This window comes from Gorilla gorilla, chromosome X (assembly GCF_029281585.2).
Source record: "Gorilla gorilla gorilla isolate KB3781 chromosome X, NHGRI_mGorGor1-v2.1_pri, whole genome shotgun sequence".
In the NCBI taxonomy this organism is placed as follows: Eukaryota; Metazoa; Chordata; class Mammalia; order Primates; family Hominidae; genus Gorilla; species Gorilla gorilla.
Window position 1 is genome coordinate 160,135,047 of NC_073247.2, and position 21,005 is coordinate 160,156,051.

Below are 21,005 nucleotides of genomic sequence, written 5' to 3' on the forward strand. Positions count from 1 at the left end.
AGAGTTCTAGCCTTAGGATTTGAATAATGTGCCAATACTATTCCCTCTGTATAACGACACGAAGAAGGCAAATTACATGCCTAGGACTCCAGAATGCTCATGTCCTAAAATGCCAGAAACCGGTCCCGCCCCTTCCCACAGACCTTTCTCTGCACGGAGGCCAGGGAACCTTTCCCTCCAGGGAATTGGCTAAAGGGATCCACCCCTTCCTGGACCAGAGGTGGAGGTTGAAGGGAGTAGGAGGCTCGGTTAAACCCTCCACGTGCAGAAAGAGAATTTCAGGCCAGAAGGGAGACGGGCAGCCGGTGCGTGGGATACTGGGCACACACCCAGTGGTTTTCCCATTTCTCAGAGGAGGAGCTAGCAGAAGTCTTTTGCTCAAGGCACCTGGTGACCGTGCGAGGAAAGTGACAGTGGAACCCAGTTTAACAGTGTCCTAACCCCGAACTCAAGGACCACGCAAGGGCAGTCATTTGTTCCTATCCTTGCTGCCCACTGAATCCAGGGCCTATAGCTCGCTGACCTACTAGGTGCGCGCCTAAAGGCATGCCTGGAGGGCCTGGGTGCGGGCACGTGGAGCCACGGGGCTGGTGAAGGTGACCGCCTTCTCCTTCCTGGACCCGCGTGCTACGCACTACAGACCTGAGGGATGCTCAGGCACGCAAAAGTTTGCTCCACTACTCGGGGGCTCAAGGAGCTGTGCTTGAGGTGGCAGGGGGCGACCTTCAACCCCACGGCTGTTTGTGCTGTCTTTTCTAGTTCAAAACTAATTCCCAGCGGTGGGGGTGGGCTGGGCTTCAGAGAGGGGTCCCATTCCCGAAGCCCGCGTCCTGGTCCCGCCAGCCCACCTCCTGTATCCCTGCCACGGCCCCTGCGTCCCGGGTCCGGGTCCGGGTCCTCAGCTCTGTGGCCGCTCCCACTAGCTGATTTTGACAGTGGGGGGTGGGAGAGGGTTCCCGAAAGGCAGGGGCGGGCGCGGCGAGCCCCTGCCAGATCCGGGGATGATAACGTGCCTGCTCCATGTCGCGGCTTCTAGCTGTCCAGGCTCCGCCCCCTGTGAGTGTGTAAGTGTGTGATGCTGCCGCGGCCGCCGCCGCCGCCTGTGCAGCCGCTGCCGCCGCCGCCGCCGCCGCCGCCGCCGCCGCCGCCGCTGCCGCCCCGGCTGCCGCGCCGCGCCGCTGCCTCTGCCCCGGCCGCCCCCGCCGCCGCCGCCGCCGCCGGCCCGCAGCCAGCCAGGCGGGCGGCCCAGCCCGCCTGAGCCCGCAGCGGCTGCCGCCGCAGCGTCAGGTCGCTGGGTGCGCGGGCTACCGCGGACCGAGCGGACCCGAGTGGGCGACCAGGCGCTTGCCCGCCCAGTGCCACTGCCGCCGCTGCCTCTCCGGAGCACGGGACCAGACACCTCCAGCGCCCGCCGCTGCTGCCGATGCGGCCCGGACACTTTTAGCTGGGCGGGAGGGCTGGAGAGCCGGGCCGCCGAGAACCGCCAGCGAGCTGTGCCGAGAGCCGCGCCGACCCGCTGCGATCAGGGACAGGCGCCCGCCCGCCGCCGCCGCCCGGCCGCTATGGATCTATTCGACTTTTTCAGAGACTGGGACTTGGAGCAGCAGTGGTAGGTGTTGATTTTTGCCTTCTCCTTTGATGAGCGAGTCTCCTGGCGAAGTCTGAGGTTTTCGCCTTTGTTAAGAGGAGCTGGAGCTGTCGTGGGGGGCGCCCCGGACTCCCTCCCACTTGCTCTCAGCCACCTCTGGCCCCGGCCGCGCTGACTCCTAGGTCGGATGCCGGGGTGGGGGGAGGTGCGGGCAGAGGGAGGGATGCGGACCCGAAAGCGTCGCTTTGCGCTCCAAGTCTAAAGAGTTGCATTTGGCTCACATCGAATTCGGTGCCGCCCGAGGGCTGAACCGCACGACCTCCCAGGAGCTTTTCTCTCGGAGCGGCTTGCCGGTCTGGCCTCCTTGAGCCCCGGATGCCGCCCGCCCTAAATGCCTCAACTTTCCAGGTGCCCAACGCCCGCGGCGGGCCATGGGGGAAAGGCAACGGCCAGGTGCGGCCAGCAGCCCTCTGCTTCCTTGGTGGCCACCGCCCCCGCTGCCGCCACCTCCATCCCTGCGCTGCGCGGCGCGCACACCTTTCCTTCTGCCGACTCAGCCCAAGTTCCCTGCACTCCCGGGTGGAGCCGCGGCTTTGGGGGCCACCACTCAGGGGACCTTGGTTCGGGGCCGACTTCGGCGCTTGGCTTTCAAGACTGAGGGTTTTTGGAGTTGGCCCCCCAAATCCGCAGCTCTGATGTCAATGCACATTTAATTACCGGCTGGACCCCCTTCGGCCTCCCACTGGGAGGCAGCCGTAGTTTTTTGTAATGGACCTCCAGCTCAGATTCAAAGGTTGAGTCAGCTCTTCACAAAATACCCTAAACTTGTCGCTGAGACATTTTGAAAGATGGTAGAAAGGTGACTGGGGACCTAGAAAGTTGTTACTCTCTTAGAGATGTGCGTGCGCGTGTGCGTAAATACGGATATACATATCTATTAACTTTTCAAAAACTTCACCTACTGCAAACATCATCACAGTTTATTTGTCATAATACTTAAACGTATCAGATTCCCCCCGCAGTCTAAGGAATTAGATGGGGAGGGGGCGCAGTGGTAACCGCTTAAAATTGCATTCTTGGTTATTGCCTTTTAAAATGTATTTAGAATGATCTGTAGTACCTACCAATAGTGCGAAATCTTTTGCAATGTTAAACTACTAGCGGCCGTTGGTTATGAATGCTGTGTATTTTTACAAGGATTTCCCCTGTTGATGTGATATTTTAGGCAATTTCCTTCTTTAAAAAAGGGTCATATGCTTAGCCAACAGCTTCATTATGCCAATCATGCCTCCTTTAGTTGCAAATCCAAGATAATCAGAACTTAAATACATTTTATTTTACAGCAATTCCGGATAAATCCTTGAAGCACAAATTATGCTGTATCAGTATTAATCTATAAGGCGTTTTGGATACCACGGTTTTATCAGCTCTGTAGAAATACATTGTTACATTAAAAAATGCTGTTATTTGAAAGTAAAAATTACAATCAAATTATTGCTCAATTAGATATTATGCTTCTGCACACAGCCTTTACTCTGCCTCACTAATTTATTTTGCAGACAACTGATAACCATAGCACTCTATTTGCATACAATTTGCCTAATATGTGGTGTGGGTTACATCGTTAATTTAACAGGCATTGTTATAATTAATTTCATGGGTATAGTTCAAATGTTAAACATATACAAGGTATTAGGTTTTTAGAAACATGTTTTTTATATTAATTCCGGTTTAATCTTATGCATATGCAATTGCATATTTAAAGGGAATGGACTCTTTTATGTTTGATTTCTTTAAAAAAAAAATGATAGGCTCCCTCACCCCTGTGGGAGGCTTTCTTTTTCTTATCTTAAGGAAAATGCAAAACCTTTTTTTCCTCCAGATCCCTAACTGAGACACATCAGTTAAGAAGCATAGACTTGGACACTTCGTGAATATTATGTGAAATACTGATTAATTAGTGTAACGCATCTGCATAAATAAGCCTGTCCTTTCCCTCTGTACATGATCCAGGAAAATTTCTCCTTCTTACTGCTCGTGAGTGGCACACTTCGTTATGTATCTCTGTTTATAAACATTTGTAATGTGGTTGTGCTTTTGTGTTTTGTATAGCTCCACAGAGAAAAGGAACATAAATGTGACAATAGTGGATGAACTAAAAAGCTTGACATTGTCTTGAGTGGAAATTGGTACCTTTCCCACTTCTCTTTGGAAGTCCAGAGCATGCCAGTTACGTGTTCATTATATGTTTACTTCCATTCCTTGGGAGTAAATAGCTACTTAAAGTGATGGCCTCCACTCCCCACGCCCCCAAGCCCCCAGAAGGGCCAAGAAAGGAAAAAAGACCAGCAAAGTTAACGATCTTATTTACCTTGAATTTATTCTTAACATTCACTTGTGGAACAGTAAGCTCTGAGCTATCTCTACTGCAACCCTAGATGTCTGACAATAAATGGATCAGGACAGCTTAAAAACAAACTCATTTTCCTAGACATAATGAAGAAAGACTTTACATACACAGGCATATGTGTTATTTGCAAACACTTGACTGTAGTAAACAAAAAGTGTGTGCCCATTTATAAACACACACATTTGTTAGGGCAAATGCAAATGGAAAGGATGGGGTACTAATGATGCTGCAGTGTGCATGTTATGTGCAGTGTTTTGGAAGGCTCACATGCCTAATGGAACGTACCACTGGATTTCACAAACTGCAAGAATAACTTAATGGGTCATGCTCTGGACTCGATTAAAGGGCCAAAGCTCAAGTTCTTTAAGATTCTTGGATGAATGAGCAATGTTCACCTGAGTCTGAATTTAATATAAACCATTCTGTGAAAGAAAAAAGATGGCACAGATGTCTGTCTGTGTGCATGAAAAACATCACTTGCTCTTAAAGAAAAAGATAAATTTAAAAAAAATCAAATTTCTTCATTTAAATCATTCCATAGACCTGTTTTTGGTAACCAAGTAAATGAATACTTGAGGTGACTGAAGATCATGTAATGATGTCATTAATCCCCATTTAAGAGGGAAAAAAAAGCAAATTCAGAGGGCCTACAAAATGTACAGCCTTTCAGTTCTGTAAGCACCTCCCACCCAGTATTGATTAGGTATTGCTTTGTGACAGGCCAAGGTTCTTTGTGGGGATGCTTACCTTTTCTTCATTGGAAGGAAGGAAAGGAAAGAAAAGAAAGAAAATACAGAAAGGGACACATTCTTAAAAAAAAAAAGAAAAGAAAACCACCATGATAGCAAAATCAGAACGTTCAAAAGCCTAGTTAAAATCGTAGTTAAGTGATTGTGACAGTGGCTGGCTTCTCACTGCAAGGGACAGCATCAATTGTTTGTAGTTTTTATATGATGTCTCACAAATAGCCTAATTAGAGGCAAGCTTGCAAACGGGCAGTTATACAGGAAGAGACTTAAACTCACTAAACTGTTATATAAATAGAAAGTTCAAAGGTCTGTGTGGGGCTGTCAAGGCTGAGAAGGGGCCATGTGCCGGCCAGGCTTCTCTTCCTCCGGTAAAGGCAGCCCCCAGGGCCTGCCCCAGCAGTCCGAACTGCACTTTCCCCAGTTTTCTTCGACCTTGCGAGGGCGGGGCAGTGCCGGAGAAGGGGCGGGGGGCTGCTTTCTAGACAAAAGTGAACTGTTTCAGCTCCAGCCGGGCATGGCCCATGCACTGCAGCAACCCGGCTGCCTCCTCCTGTTCTGTGCGCACAGGTCTTCCGAGGCCTCGTTAGCTACAATCCTCCAGAAGAGCGGAACAGGACTGTTTATGGATGGGAAGGTGTGGGAGATGGGGGGAACACAACCTTTGCCAACTTGGAGATACTAGGGCTGTGGTGGGGTGGGGGGAGGGGAAGTCCTGGTTTGAATAAGGCCTAGAGATTCCCAGCATTTCTTGTTCTCTACCTCCATCCATTTATCTTTCCCGTTTTCCCTCTGTGGTCTCTTAAAAGGGAGACTGCCTATGGTCTGTTTTCTTTGCTAGTACAGTATGCATTCTCCCGTGTGTTTGAGCATTCATTCAACAAACCATTTTAGGTTGTGTTTCTTAAGGGAATGTGTGGGTAGGAGAAATTTAAGTTGGTGAAATTCACTAGTAAGGTCTCCTCCGCAACTCCCCAAACCCTCCAAAGAATAAAAGCTATCTCAGTACATCTTAAGAGGCACATCTATTGGACACGGAAGAAAATTATCTCATGGTAGAAATCAGTTTAATGATACATGAATTGTTTTGCTAATGATTCAGTCAAGCATTTAACAACTTTAAAATATACAAATCAAGATAGAAAATGACTGCCTGGAAAATGAATCCATCATTATAGACATGAATGAGATTCCATACATTTAAGCATCCTGTAGATGGATACAAATTATATTGTATTTAAACATGCTAATTATTGTTGAATAGAAATGGCTTTAATGTACTAACCTTTAACATGAAATAAATGCCCATGATTCTTAGCTAAGATTATTTTTGCATGCAAAATTTGCACTTATTTAACATAATTTCAAAATTGTAGAAGTCCAATGAAATGGCCTTCTCTGGAACAATTTAGAGCTGTGGCCTTAAGAGCTTGTAACTGTAGGTCATACCTCAAAGAGGAAAACTGCCATATACTTGATTAGCCTGTCATGTAGACAAAACAACTTTTGCTGCAGTGACTACATTTTTCACTTGTAATTTTGTTTTTCTTTTTCTGATTGCTGTTGGATAAAGAGAGATTTCAAAAACTTGCTTACTGATAAATGGAAAGAAATGTTACTGATTAAAGAACTCAAGACCAAACTTGAAGAAACCTTTTTGAGTGTGTGTGTCTGTGTGTGTGTGTGTGTGTGTGTGTGTGTGTTTTACCTGTGGTAGAACTCAACATTATCATTGCTACTATAATTTGAGTGTTTACTCTGTGCCACAAGCTTGGACTAAATTCTGTAAAGACTCAATTTCGTTTAATCCTTCCAACAACTTTCTGAGATAGGACCTGTTATGATCCCTGTTTTACAGGTGAAGCAATGAAATCACACAGGTACTCACTCAGTGACGCAATCCAGGTTTCAGCATAGATGGAGCTGACTCCAGAGCCTGCATCATCAACAACTGACGTTTTGTCTGAACCTTTCCAACATGTGGAATGCTCTTCCACATGCTATCTCATTTGATCATTGTGAGTTAGAATGTTCAGGGGTTCTTGCCATTTTATTGAATGGCAAATTCATTCTTAGAGAGGTTGTGTGACTCACCTAAGTTCACACAGCCTGTTGGTAGTAGAGCTTGCTGAGAAAAATCCTCATCTGCCTATTTCCAAGTCAGGTGCCTTTCCACAAAAGATCATTGCCTATTATTTTTTGTGTGGATCCGAATATTTATTTAGCCGTCACTGAAACAAATGGATTGGATTGTGTATATTGTACTTGTGGAAAAAATCTGTGGAATTACCATGTAATTTGACCAGCCATGGAACTCTGCTTTTTCCTTTTAATTAGAAAGAGAGCAGTCTATATACTGATACAATCTCTTAGCCTGTCATTTATGGATGCCCCCTTCATGAAAATGTGAGAATGGAAAATTATATATATGTATATGAAGGAGACAAATCTCAAGTCCTTGAGAATTGTTCATTTAAATCTGAATGCTCAAATTTTGAAGATTTGATACTTGAACATAAAGAAGACCATGGTATATTTTTTGGCTCATTTGGAGCCTCGAAACTGGAGGTGGGAAGTTGGTAACATTTCTTTCCAAAGCTTTCTAATCTTACCATATGTATTAATTGATTGGACCCTCACAATAACCTTAAAGATTTGTTAGGATTGATATTTTAGCTTCATTTTGTAGATAATAAAATGGAAGTTCAGAGAGGTTAAGTTACTTGCCTGAATTTGCACAGTAGGTGAATAGTCTTAGGATATGTCTTTGTTGCTCTTTTCGCTGCATCACCACTGGTGCATTAAGTTGTTAATATTTAAATATCCACGTTGCTTCCTAGAGAATGGTGTGTCACCCTCTGGCATCATTTAGCACAGTGTTTTTCCATCAGAGGTACTCAATAAACATCTGTTGATTGATGTTACAGTCACATTCGACTCAAAGACTGTTCCATGCAAATGCAGGTCTCTTTCAAGGATAGTTACTTACTAAATCCTAGTGATAATACTGTCCCTCTGCCTGTGTGATTGTATATTAGTTATTTGTAATTCTTTTCATGTCTCTTAGCCAGTCTGATCTTTTTGCAGAAAATAAAGAGAATAACCAATGGATACAGAAGAAGATTAATAGGAAAAGGCAAAAATAGTATCCATGTAATTGGCATGTTTTTAAAAAACAGAATTTCTATGAATTCCAAGATATGTTTAGCCCAAAAGAAAAACAAGAGGAAAGAATATCTTTTAAGGTACAGCATTATAGGAATTAACGGACTAGTATTGTGTCTCAATCTGCATTGAGAACATTAATAAAGAATGTGTAACAAAAATCTGAGGAAAACATGAGTGGTCGGAGGGTTGGGATTCCTCCAGCTTTCCTTGAGTTTCAGTCTTTATGACTTGTATTTCATCATGAGAAGGCTGTTTTTCTACTTAACTGTAGCAGATCCACACCATAAATTATCATGACTGTTAAACAAAGGTCCAGCCCTGGGTTCTTCTAATGTAAAACTTTTATGTTACACTTTAATGAAATTTTATATGCATGTTCAAAGCAAGGCACACTTTACACCATAGAGAGGGTGATGCACTGAATTGTTGAATTTATTTTGAAGTAAATCTTTTAGATGACCTTAGCTTCTAACATCTACCTACTTACTGAGCTGAAAAAAACTTATCTGAGAGCTGAAAAAAATGACATGATTTAAGCAGAGCTGACAATAGCACTATAGCTAGAATGTGATTTTGATTATGGATTGCCTACTTTATGGGATGCTGTTTTTCAAACATACCTGTGTATTTTGCTTCATTTGAAAAATAAAATCAGCTAATGTTTCAAAGTAATCTTTGATTTGGTTCTTCAGTAGGTACGTTCTCTTATATGAAGGTGTAAAAGCCACACTTTGAGGAATAAGCTAAGGAAACAAGCTTTGTTTTCATTACAAAATCAAAATCACTCATCTGTTTATTTTTCCAATGTTTCTTTTGTTGGAGAAATAAAAGACATTACTTCCATCCTATGGAGAACAGTTTGTTTTGTTAGATTTCCAAATAATAGTTCTCTGCATCATCTACCATCTTCAATGAAAACCAGATCTCAGTAGCAGATACTGGTTCACTTGGTGACCTTTATTAAACCATTTTCCTGGAGTCAGTTTTTGTGTTTTGTAGGCAACATATCTCCTGGAAATAAATAGCTTTGAAATGGTTTCTTTTTTGTATAAGTAAAAAATAATATGCTACTTGTTTTGTAGTGGTGCTGAAATTGAAATCTCAGCTTTAACAATCATTGGAAGAAGTTGTTTGCTAAAATTATGATGTCTTCTTGGTGTTTGGGTTTCTAGTATGGTTTGATCAAACCAACCAAGCAGATGGAATGTGTTGTTATAAGGTCATTTTAACCTTTAGACTATGGCAATATGTACATGACAACCTGACTATCTGTTGAACAATGAAAAATGCAATTACATAGGCTTTATTTCCCCCTTCAGGATGTCAGCCAACCAATTTTTTAATGAATTAATTTTCCAAAGGACTGATTGTTTTCATGCCAGGTCGGCACAACCACAGTGACTAAATTAGACTCAGTGTGATGGATGTTTCTGATGAAGTGCCGTGGAGAGGTCTCATCAATTTGCTATTATTTATTTGCTGCCAAAGTGCTTGGCTTTGGTGTGTAGACGTTAATCAGGTCGTAGAAGCTAGAGTTTTAAGGCTGGAGGGCCCCTTTGGATCATGTGATCCAAACTCCTCATTGTACAGATAAGGAGACTGAGGCCCAGGATGGGAAAATGACTTGCCCAAGGACATCCAGTCAGTAATTGGCAAAGCCGGGTCAGGAGCCCTTGTACCCTGGTTCAGTGTTTGTCATCTCTCAAGAACTGTTTGTATTGCCTACCTACTCTGTGCCCAACACTCTGCTAGTCAGTCATTTTTAGGGAGAGATGAAAGGACTGTAGAAGATGACCTTTGGCCTCACAGAATTTACATTGGAATGTATAATTAGAATTAGGGAAATATTATGACATGGACTATAAGTAAAATAGGAATTCTGGGAGAGAGAGAGAATGCAAGCTAAGTAGGCAAAACAGTCCTGGTCAAGGCCCATGAAACTCTTTTATTACTATTAGTGCAGTTCAGAGTGAAATGGAAATCCAGAAATTTTTATTGTTTAGGGGACCCGGAGCACTGAATACTCAACATAAGACAATTGACTTTGGACCCTGAGTTATCTGGTTTGACAGTAGCTCACATTCATCACATAATTGCCTGAGTCCTCTTTTGCTGTGTGAATGGAGTATTCTCATTAACACAGACCAACATTTGCTGAGGGACAACCACAAAAGTCTCCCAAGAAGAGCTTTGGAAACATTTGTGCAAACATTCTTCAAAGAAATACCAAATGAAAATGTGTTTTTTCTCTGAAATAATTGAAGCAAGTGTTTGTAAATTGGTACAATTGCTAGCAAAATGGCCATTTTTCAAAAGAAGTGTATATTGTAGCTCTTGAGATGTTCACAAATACATTGTTTCTTTTGCTCTTTCTCCTTTTCTAAAAATATAATTAACTATTTTGTTTGTTAGGTGTGTACCACTATTTTACCATTAGAATTTCTTTTTTCCTAAAAAGTGAGTTGGTGCCTTCGTACTGTGTGAATTGTGTTGACATCTGTGTTTACGATTAGCTGTTTGGCCACCAAGTAATTCTTTGCCTGGCTATGTCATTGTTCAAATCTCAACTCTATCTCTGGGAAGCTGCTAGTGAGCAGCAGACCTCCTGCTTCCTCCGTCCCTCAAACTCCCATACTCCTACCCAGTCTGTTCAGATGCCTCTCCTCTGTGCTTTCATACCTTCCTGAGCTGACTTCCACCTGGGCTGGATCCTGCTTTCTCCCTTCCCCGACTCTTCCCATGCAACTTTGTTGTTGTGAGAGATGAGTATGTGTCTTTTATTTTTGTGTTCCCAGTCCCTGGCCCAGAATAATAACCTAATGCTGCCAGTTCAGAGTGCAGCATCATTCATTTATTCAGTTCATTCAGGCACTATGCTAGTTCTTCAAAATATTAAATCTAGCTGAGAAGACCTAAAAACAGTATTAATAGTAATAATTTAAGCTAATAATTACAGGTAACATTTCCTATGTTACAGGTTCTGATTTGTGTTATCCGATTTCTCTATTAACAGAGCAGGAAACTGGGACAAAAGGGTTCAGCGACTTGCCCAAGGCCATACTGGTAGTATGTTGCTGAGCTTGAATTAATCCACAGGCCATGTGAATCCTTAGCTTCTCTGCTAATCTATAAGGATACCCTAGGATAGATGCTATACTAGTGGCAAGCCCTGCTTGTGCTTGGGCTCTATAGTAGACTGGGCTAATGAGGACTTTACCACTCATCCTTAGTATTTACAAATTGGGTCTAAGTTCATTATCAAATATGAGGCATGACTTTCCAGATATCTACTCCAACAAGAGACACACAAGTCTGTTCCTCTTTGGTGTAAGTGGCAGATTCTGATCTTGGGAGGAAGGTATACTGGTCCATAAACCTGAACCTAATTCAAACTTGACAAGAATGTGAGCTCATTAAGGATGGAGAGTTTTGTTGGTTTTATTCACTGCTGACACTGCAATGCTTAGAACAGTGTGTGGTGCACAGTAGGTGCTCAGTTATTTTTTGGTGAATAGGTAGATGGAATGATAGACAAAAACCTGCTTAATACTTTGTGTGATTAAATTTGTGAAGAGATAGCTCAAGAGGTGTAAGAATGAGGACCAAGAGAAGTGCTAAAATCACAATGAGCAGACAGGTGTGTACAGGTAGGTGTGTTGCCTTGCCTTCTGTACATACTTTTCTGAAATAAGATGCTTATAGAAATGTTATAAATTAAATGTTCTTTATGTGCATCTTACTTGCCAGGAATACCGTAGGGAAGTCTTTGTTGATGAGCAAAATCTCTCCCAAACAGCCCTAAACTTATCAGATTTGTGTACAGCATTTTTAGATTTTAGATTTTTGTGTACAGCATTTTCTTGTCATGAGGTATACCTACATTTAATATCTGCAACAGTGCTTTAAGGGTAATTGTGCAGCCTTAAAAAAAAAAAGGTGTAGTAACTTGTTACCATCCCTGAATTGTAACTTTCATCTAGTACAAAGGGGGGATGACAGACTTCAACATTTGCTGAGTATTTTTCTCCACACTTTTGTAACGTTGTCTCCTCTTAGCTAGATGCCCGTTTGCTTAATAGTTCCCGCTTTGGAGGCTAACGTGGGATTTGAATTTTCCTAACATATATTTTTACATTGAACACATTTTCTATTCATCTGGAGGAGTCAAATTACAATTTCATCCCAAGGATGTGCAGAAAACTTTCCACACGTGCTGATTTTAAAGAAATCTATAAGATAATTTGGCAGGGAAAGAGGATTAGCATTTACAGAGCATTATGGCATATACTTTACAAACATCACCTCATTGAACAAGGATCCTAAAAAATAAGGGTTTTCACCCCCATTTTACAGACAAGAAAGATGAGAATCAGAGGGGTACACCCCTAACTTTCTCAAAGTCACATGATTAGCCAACAGCAGAGCCCCAAGTCCAACTCAGATTTCTTGGGCCCAAAGACCACATCCCTTCTGCTATAACCTGCCTTCACAGAGTTGAAGATGAGCTGATAATAGAGTTTGTTGGGTACCTTCAATGTACTAAAAGTAATGTGGAAAAACACCCCTGAACATTATTTTATTATTTTCAAATTGCAAAATTAAAGGTGGCAGGATGCAGGTCAAGAAGATAGACAGAAACATGAGATGACAAAGAAATTTAGGAAATTTTAGTGGGAGTGAAACACCCAGGCAGTTAAATGAACCAGACTTTAAGGTACATACTAGGAGGACAGACTGTAGATAATTAATGGGTCTTTAATAAATTGGGTCTCATAATCAGAAATGAAACTTATCTGAATATTAATTACAGATCCAGAAAAAATGCAAGAGCCATGATGGACCTTTTTTAAAAAAATAACAGTTAAATGTTAACTATATCTCTTTTGCTACAATTAGGCATTTTGGCCATTTAGTTTTGAAGTTCTGTAACAGTTTAAACTTCAACAGTGCAAATATATTCAGACTGTAAGTGGTAAAACTTCCTGTCAAGAATGATGAAGACTGTTTTCATTGTATTCTGATTAGCATCATACTTAGAAATTACAGTGAAATGCCAATGAGCACTCTAATGCCATTGAAAAAGGACACCCACGACACACGTCTGCCATACATACTTTGGTAAACAATTGCAGTGACTCATACACCTTGAACAAAAAATAGAAATTTGATCAACCTATTTCAAAAGGCTTGAAAGTTAAAGCGAATTCTAAATGTAGATTAGTAGAAAATGATGACAGCCAAGCCAGCATTACCTCAGTTGATTAATTTATAAGGATACTGGTCAATGATTTTACCCAACAGCTACGCATAGTAGAATCCTAATGGGATCTGTCTGTTAAAATTACATAAAGTAGGGCATTTGATTTATTTCATAGTTTCTCAGAGCTCAATTTTAACTTCATACAAATAATGCATTAGTCACCCAGGATAAATGACATGCTGAATACAGTTGTGATTTTGTCTGCTTCTCATAATCAGATTTAACAAAGGATTACATCTGTCTTTGTAGTTTATTCCTATCCTAAACATTTGTAGGTAGAGTGGGATCTTTTCTCTTGTTTCATATCTCGTTAGATGACATCGGACCATCCAGCCCTTTCCCTGCCTCTGGGCTTCTGGAGTGTGTAAGGAAGATTCACTGATTTAGGGGTAGTACTAAGAACTACCACATCTACAGTGAGGCACATAGAAGGGTTTAAAGACGTTGCTACTCTAAATATATCATTAGGAGTATATCACTATCTATTTATATATTGCTGAACTATTTTATTTCATTTTTAAGATTTGGTTACATTCTTAAACCTGGAGTACATATTATTGTAAAGCAAATTCAGTAAAATAACACTAAAATCATTCAAATGCGCTAAAGCAGGTGAAAATGTGGGGATCACCAAACTTTGCCTACGTGCCTATACTCCAAACCATCATCTCCCTCACCCTTGACCCTGGGGTTGGGAGAGTCTTTTCTTTGTGCTGTGAATGCTGCAGTAGCTGCTCCAGGGATGTACCTCTCTGAGCCTTACAGTGTCAACCCAAATATGATTTCAATGCCAAGACCTGGTTGACTTTTACACTCTGATCACCATTATTTCTGTCTTTTAGTAGCTTCATTGCCTTAATGGAGGACGGAAAGGTGAGTTTGCCCAACTGAAAAACTTTGAAATCTGTTCGGCCTACACTTGCACACCAAAATTAGAAGAAGGGGGAGGTTTTAAATTCGTGGCTGGCTGGAAATATGTGGGTTTATATTTTTAAGATGTAAAAAATATGATTAGGAGAAAGTTCTCAGAGCTTCATGGACATCATGTAACTCTTAGAAAGTAAGGTAAATTATGAAATATGGGATAAGTTTTCTTAAATTGAATATAATCATAAAAATTCAAGGCAAAGCAACATATTCTGCAAAATTTATGAGATTTGAGGGTGGGGGAAGAGTTTGCAAAGCTTGACAACCTCCAGTGCATCTGACCTGGCACATTCCTGTTGGTAATGAGAAACTTATGGGGTGCTGGGCCTCGGTTTTCTTAGGCAGGGCCTGCTCCCCAAGGGTATCATAAATGATACGCGAGTCAGGAACTTCATGGCTCATGGTATTTCTCAGGGATATTTTAGTTAAGCTGTCCCACCCAGCTACAGTGGCAGAAGTTGGGAAGAGGGCCCACTCATAAATCTTTATTGAACTTTAATTAATTAATTAATTATTTGCCATTGTTCATAGGAATTTGAAAGGGAAAGACATATTGAATAACCATGCCTATCTGACTTTATAGAAATGGTCCAGGTTCTTGGGGTTAATGTGACTTTTATTATTTGATAGGCACGCATTTGTTTAACAATGACAATAACCGGAAAACTACAGAAGTATAAATACCAGTAATGAAAAGTTCAGTGCAAAGAGGAAAAAAAAAGAAGAAGAAAAAGTGCAATGCCAAAGTTAGGGCTATTTCTTCTGGTGTTTTCTTATGTTTTGTCTTTCCTTTTCTTTCCTTTTATTCCCACATGCTGTGAAAGTTTGGAGTTGGCCACAATCTCATTTGTGAATTTGGGCCTTCCACTGTAGGATGTGTAGGGTGGTCAGTCATGAAATGTGTATTTGTAAATACGTGTTTGTTCAAAGCAGTCTTAGCACCCGGATTTCCTGAACATAGTTCTGATATGGCTTTATTCTCAAAGGACTTCTAGCAGTGATGCTACATTTTGGTGGTGACCGTTGGAGGCAAGGAAATGTCCAAGTTGAATTGGTCTATGTGATGTTGATCCTTTAACTATGAATGTTTACTGCCTTCCCTGGGAACTTGGAGCTTAGCCGACTTTAACAGCCATAGAAAACAAGCCTGATGTTACTTCTAAATACACAACCCTCAGTTCTCTATCACCTACCCTCCTCTTTCACTATCTTTTAAATTCCTGACATTTATTCATATAAACAGTTTAGTAGCTACTGTTTTATTTGGTTCCTTGAATAGGTCTGACAGCATTTGGAAAAAGACAGCTTATGATGTGGGCATCATGGTCTTATTTCACTGTCATCCTTTTAATTGTATTACTTACATCTGATAAATTTTCAGATTATTTTCTACCTTTTATTACTGATCTAGGATACTTATGGCAGTGTTTTGAAAGGTGAGAAACACAACACTGCTTTCTGAATTTTTTCTAAAGACTATGGTGCATTTTATGAGATAAATGTTTAAAAGGTTGTTATGAATGAGACAGCCTACACTGAATGACTGAGGAGACTGGACAAAATGAAACCTTATTTTAAAGGAAAAATAAGCCGTTTTTACCTTCCGTAAGTTTACTTTGAAAGGGTAATAAACAAATTGTTTCCTCACTGGAAAAAAGGGAGGAAATAACATATTTGGGAGACAGAAGCCTTTAATATCTTGCAGGCTGTTTGACTGTATTCTGAATTTCATGTCCAAAACTGTCGTTGCTAATGTAGATTTATGAACCATCATTTAAAAAAATCCAAGGAGGCATCTTGCATTTAAATTGTAGAATTATTAGACCTTAATTTTCAATGAAATAAAAAGACACTAGAAATTCTAGCTGTTTTGCTTTAGCTAATAAAGCCATACTTGTTTCTATTTCCAGTGTCTTATTTCCAGGAAGACTGAATTTTCATAAATAGACAATGGATAAGCAAGCCTTCTTAGCTTTAGTACTGATACTTTGTATCCCTCCATTATTTATTAACTGGACAATTAAGGCCCTCTGTGAGATACATTTTTTTCATAATGATAGTCTCCCATTTAAAAATAGAGTTGTAAAAATCATAAAAGCTATAACGATATAAAAAGAAATGTGATCAATTTTTATGAATCAGTGTGAACTAATTTCAGTGGTGTGCAGGCAAAATGGTGAATGCAGCTATGGCTCAGTTCTCGTGCAATGTATGATGTGTAAAGAAGAAAGGAGAATCTCCCATTGGTTCTTTGCAATGGTTGCTCCTGATTCATGTCCCAGCAGTGGTATAGGATCTTAGAACTTCAGATCTGTAAAGGTCCTTAAGGGGGATGAGAGTGAGGCCAACCCCTTGTTCAGTCTCCCCACAAGTAATCATCCAGCTTCTGCTAGCCAAAAAACAAAAACAAAAACGTAATGAGAATGAAACTGCCTCCTATGGTAGCAAATTTCTTCTTTTTTGGATAGGTCAGAACAAATTCCATTGTATGTGGGCAAAGAAGCCTTCTTTGAACTTCCAGCCCTTGGTTGCAGTTCTGCCCTGGAGACCACACAAAATAGTCTAAGCTCTTCAGTTCACGTCAGCCCTCCCAAGGTCAAAGGACAGCTTGCCTATCTGTGTTCACTGTGTTCTCATTTTTTAGGGCAAAACGTCCCAAGCCAAGCTTGGAGAGACTTCAAGAAACTCTGTCTAGATATGCAGGTGGGAGGTGACTGGGCCCTAAAGGCTCTAACTCTATTTTTAGGTTACATAGAGCAGGGAGAGGCGTCTTTATCTCCTGCATATAAACTTTTTCAAGGGAACTTGGGCTGAGAAGCAGATATTCAACATCCTTTTCCCAGGAAAACACCCCTCCGGATATCCTCTCTAATTGCCACAATATGAGAACCCCAAAAGATCAAAAGGCTAACAGGAACGTTTCCAGGAGGAATCAAATAACTAATGTTGAAGCCTGATGCTTCCTGTGAAACCATACATCTCTCACTGTCACCATATTGGCATATACTTGGCAGATGACAATGGCCCTCAGAGTTGAGCAACTACTGCACGTCAGACACTCATCTGAACACTTTCCATACATAAACTATTAATACTTCCAGTAACCTTGCGAAGTAGTAGGCAAGCTTATTGCCATTTTTATGATGGGGAAATTGAGACCCAAAGAGGTTGAGTCACTTGCTTAAGATCACATAAGTAAGTAGTAGAGCTGGGATTTGAACCCTGGCACTGTAACACTGAACTGTGATACAGCTTCTCAGAGATAAGTCTTGAGATGTTGCTCAAAGTTGGCCCCCTCTGAACAAGCTACTACTTGGAAGTTATGAAAAGCCACTCTTCTGGCTGTGACCATCGTTTCATCCTGTAAGGGGGAGATTGGGTCCTAGTATTATTCATTCCACTCTGATACTACATCATTGAATAGCTACATTCTCTTTGCAGTCTATTTGGTAGCCGAGCACCAGCTTTGTGGTGAGTGAAATCTTAAGTATAGTGCCTCCTGAAGAGAGGAATGGGCATTCATTCATTCGTTCATTCAACAAATATATTCTGGGTGTCTACCATTAGCCAGGCACTGGGGATATCATAGTGATATTTGTATAAATGGCCCCTGGAGTCAGACCATTAAATACTTAAAGTAGAACAAGCAGTGGGAAAAAGTCCAATGTTTTTCTAAGATGCCCCAGATCATATCTGAAAATCCTTCTGGTGGCAGAGATTGTGGCACTTTAAGATGACAAAAACAGATACCCATTGCCCAATCCTACCCAGCCTTCTCTTCAGTACCACTGCCCTCATTGCTTCATGCTGGAGATTTATGTGAATGAGATCATCATAGGAGATGGAATTGGTCAAAACCACAGCAAATCCAATTTCAATGAAAGGGCTTGAGTCATCTGTCATATAAGGAAATGCATGGCACAGGGCATCTGGCTTTCTTTGTGGCTGCCAGGATGCCAAGCGGACCCAACACTCCCTTGAATGGTTTTTTGTGTCTAGTACTCATTTTTTTCACTTGTTGTACAAGAGGCATCTTAAGTCAAAATCTAGCCCTTAGTACATTGTACCACATTGTTGATTACTGCAACCTTTCAGTCATTATTCAACAAATCATTTCTTGTACTGCACTATTGATTAGTTATTATAAAACCCTGAATTCAACTGTACAGTATTGGTTCTTTTTGCCAAAGGGACTCTAAATTAGAAAATAATTTTGATGGCTGGGCGCGGTGGCTCATGCCTGTAATCCCAGCACTTTGGGAGGCCGAGGCAGGCGGATCACGAGGTCAGGAGATCAAGACCATCCTGGCTAACACGGTGGAACCCCGTTTCTACTAAAAATACAAAAAAAAAAAAAATGAGCCAGGCATGGTGGCGGGCGCCTGTAGTCCCAGCTACTCAGGAGGCTGAGGCAGGAGAATGCTGTGAACCTGGGAGGCGGGGTTTGCAGTGAGCCAAGATCGCGCCACTGCACTCCAGCCTGGGCGACAGTGCACGACTCCGTCTCAAAAAAAAAAAAAAAAATAATTGTGTCAAATACTATTGTCACAGCTATTAATGGGGCATCCCAAGATGAATAGTTTCTTGCTACCAAATACCTTTTATAAATATTGCGTTTAGAATTGAGTCTAGAGATTCATCTTGACTTGGGGGGAAAGGTCTATTAAAAGGACTTTATATTCCATTTTGCTTTGGTCTGGTCTTGGCACGGGAGTGTGGATTTTGCTGAAAAAAAAACAAACAGAGCCAGCTGTTTTCTTCCAGAGAGCCACCTCGACTATCAGTGTGGGTGTCAGATAACAGCCTTTGTGGTGAGAAGTTTATTGTATTTAGTTGGGCGGTGGTCTCTAGTATTTGCAGTGCTTCATTGGCATAGTGTCTCACTTCTGCAAGAGAAGTTATCCACGACCATGGGTCATTTACTGTCTGTCAGGCGAGACATTTATAAACCAATGTCCTTTGTGTTCTGCCCTGAGCAATGACCCCTCATGTGACTGAGCTTTGATGGAGAAAGGAAAAAGTGGTGTGTTGTGTTTGGTCACTTTCCGCTTGAGTGGCAGTTACCTGGTAAAATTTAAGGTGGAGGAGTATGCATGTCTTGTGTTTAAGCAAAGACTGGATGACCCTTATTAGGAATGTTGCAGAAGGAATTCCAGCATTAGATAAAGGTTGAACTAGATGACCTTTGAGGTTGTTTCAGCTGCTGAGTTTTTATGATGCTTTAAAATCCCTTAGGAGAAAAGCTGCAGTGTAGACCATTGGCTGTGAATCCCAAGCTTGAAATTGTTGGAAAATGATGCTCAAATCAAATCACATTAAATTCACTTTAAAGTTTAGAAATATATGACTTAACAATATTTTGTCTGTTGTTGGTTGGGGTAAAGGGGAGAATAGGAGGAAGATTATTGCAACATAAAATACAACAAACCATGAAAACAGCATCATACATCAAAATTAAAATTTTTTTCTCAAAAAATTAAAAGGATTGGGAATGACTGACCTATATATTGCCTTATTTTTCTTTTTGGCTCATTTGTGAGCTCAACAATTCAAGCGTATTAATTACTGTTGCCTCCTATTGTCATTTTAATGGCACCTTATATAAATACAGGCAGTGAAGCTAGTTGCTACTCTCCCAACACACCCCATTTTTTGCATTTCTGACTTAGTGCAGGCACCCTTCTCCATTTGGTTATTGGCATGCTTGTTACAGAAGTCAGTTAACTATTCTTCAGGTCAGAGGCGAGATGTTAGCATTCTCACAATGAAGAATATGTGGTTATCTCCCTCTTATCTACTCACTTTCTGTGTGTTTTTAAAATAAAACCTAAGCATCTTCTTTGTTCATAGCATAATGGAATAAATATTACAGTCTTTGAACACATTCTTCGTGAAATCACTTGCAGCAATTTCTAGTGTTTGGTTTGTACTAGACATCTCCCACTCACGTAGACATGAAAATAATATGAAGCGGAAGAAACTACAAATGAAAAAAGAAAACCAGAAAGAGTGTTTACAAATTCAGAGAAGCATCTAAACTATTCTTGTGCTTATGCATTAAGGGCACACACTATGCATGTGACATCATTTAATGACATTAGAATGTGCCATTCGGAGACCCGAGGAAATAAGTTAATAAGAATGTTTACCTGTGCATATATACAGTGTGTATATGTACATACATATGTACGTATACATACACACTGTATATACAAACATATACAAACATATATATAAGCTAGTTGTAGAGTCTAGGCTTTTGTGAAACTTAAACTCTTAAGATATGTGGTCCTAATACCCCATACCACCTCTCCCCACTCCATACATACAAATAACCTTTCTTACTCTGTTAGCCTTTTTGTCTGGTTGAAGGCTGTTGTGTCTAAACATATTATGACATTTTGTTTTAAACATTTTTTTAGAATAAAATAATTAATGCTAGCTGCCCTGAAGATTTGTGCGTTTAAAAGTAAAATAAAAGTATATAAATCTAGTTTACATCTGAGATGTTTCAAAGAGGGACTTTAACTATCTAACAATTAAAAAACTTGCAAAATCCCTTAATGTCCAAGATGGACACACCCAGCTGTATTCTGGGCCTGCTGCTTGTCTAGAACTATTTTCAAATGCTTTTGGATTCAGTGAAACCCGAAATGCATATTGCCTCAAGCCCTTTTTCCCTCTTTAACTTTGAGACCCCTGTGTATTTGGAAGGAAATGAAATACATATGTTTCTGATTTATTTACACTCATCAAAATGTTTTGTAAGAGCATTTGATGTTCTAGAAGCTTTTGTGAATTTTTGAAAATAAACTTTTGCAAACCTTCCTCACCACTCTCACTGCCGCTTTCCATAAAAAAGTCATATTTAGCTGAGGGTAAACAAATTGAAATGCCCAACAGGGT

General features: G+C 41.0%; 1 protein-coding gene across 8 annotated transcripts in view; it reads left to right on the forward strand.

Annotated features, from left to right (window-relative positions):
• The first annotated feature begins 1,092 nt into the window (after positions 1-1,092).
• Positions 1,093-21,005, forward strand: part of AFF2 (ALF transcription elongation factor 2) — a 489,532-nt gene continuing 469,619 nt past the window's right edge. For 4 of the 8 annotated variants that reach the window (XM_055375542.2, XM_055375547.2, XM_004064980.5 and 1 more), the window contains exon 1: positions 1,093-1,609. In XM_055375542.2, the coding sequence (XP_055231517.1) occupies positions 1,563-1,609 (47 nt within the window). In that variant the 5' untranslated portion in view covers positions 1,093-1,562. The remainder of the gene's footprint in view (positions 1,610-21,005) is intronic. The other 4 variants (XM_055375544.2, XM_063703243.1, XM_055375546.2 and 1 more) reach the window with 2 other exon arrangements.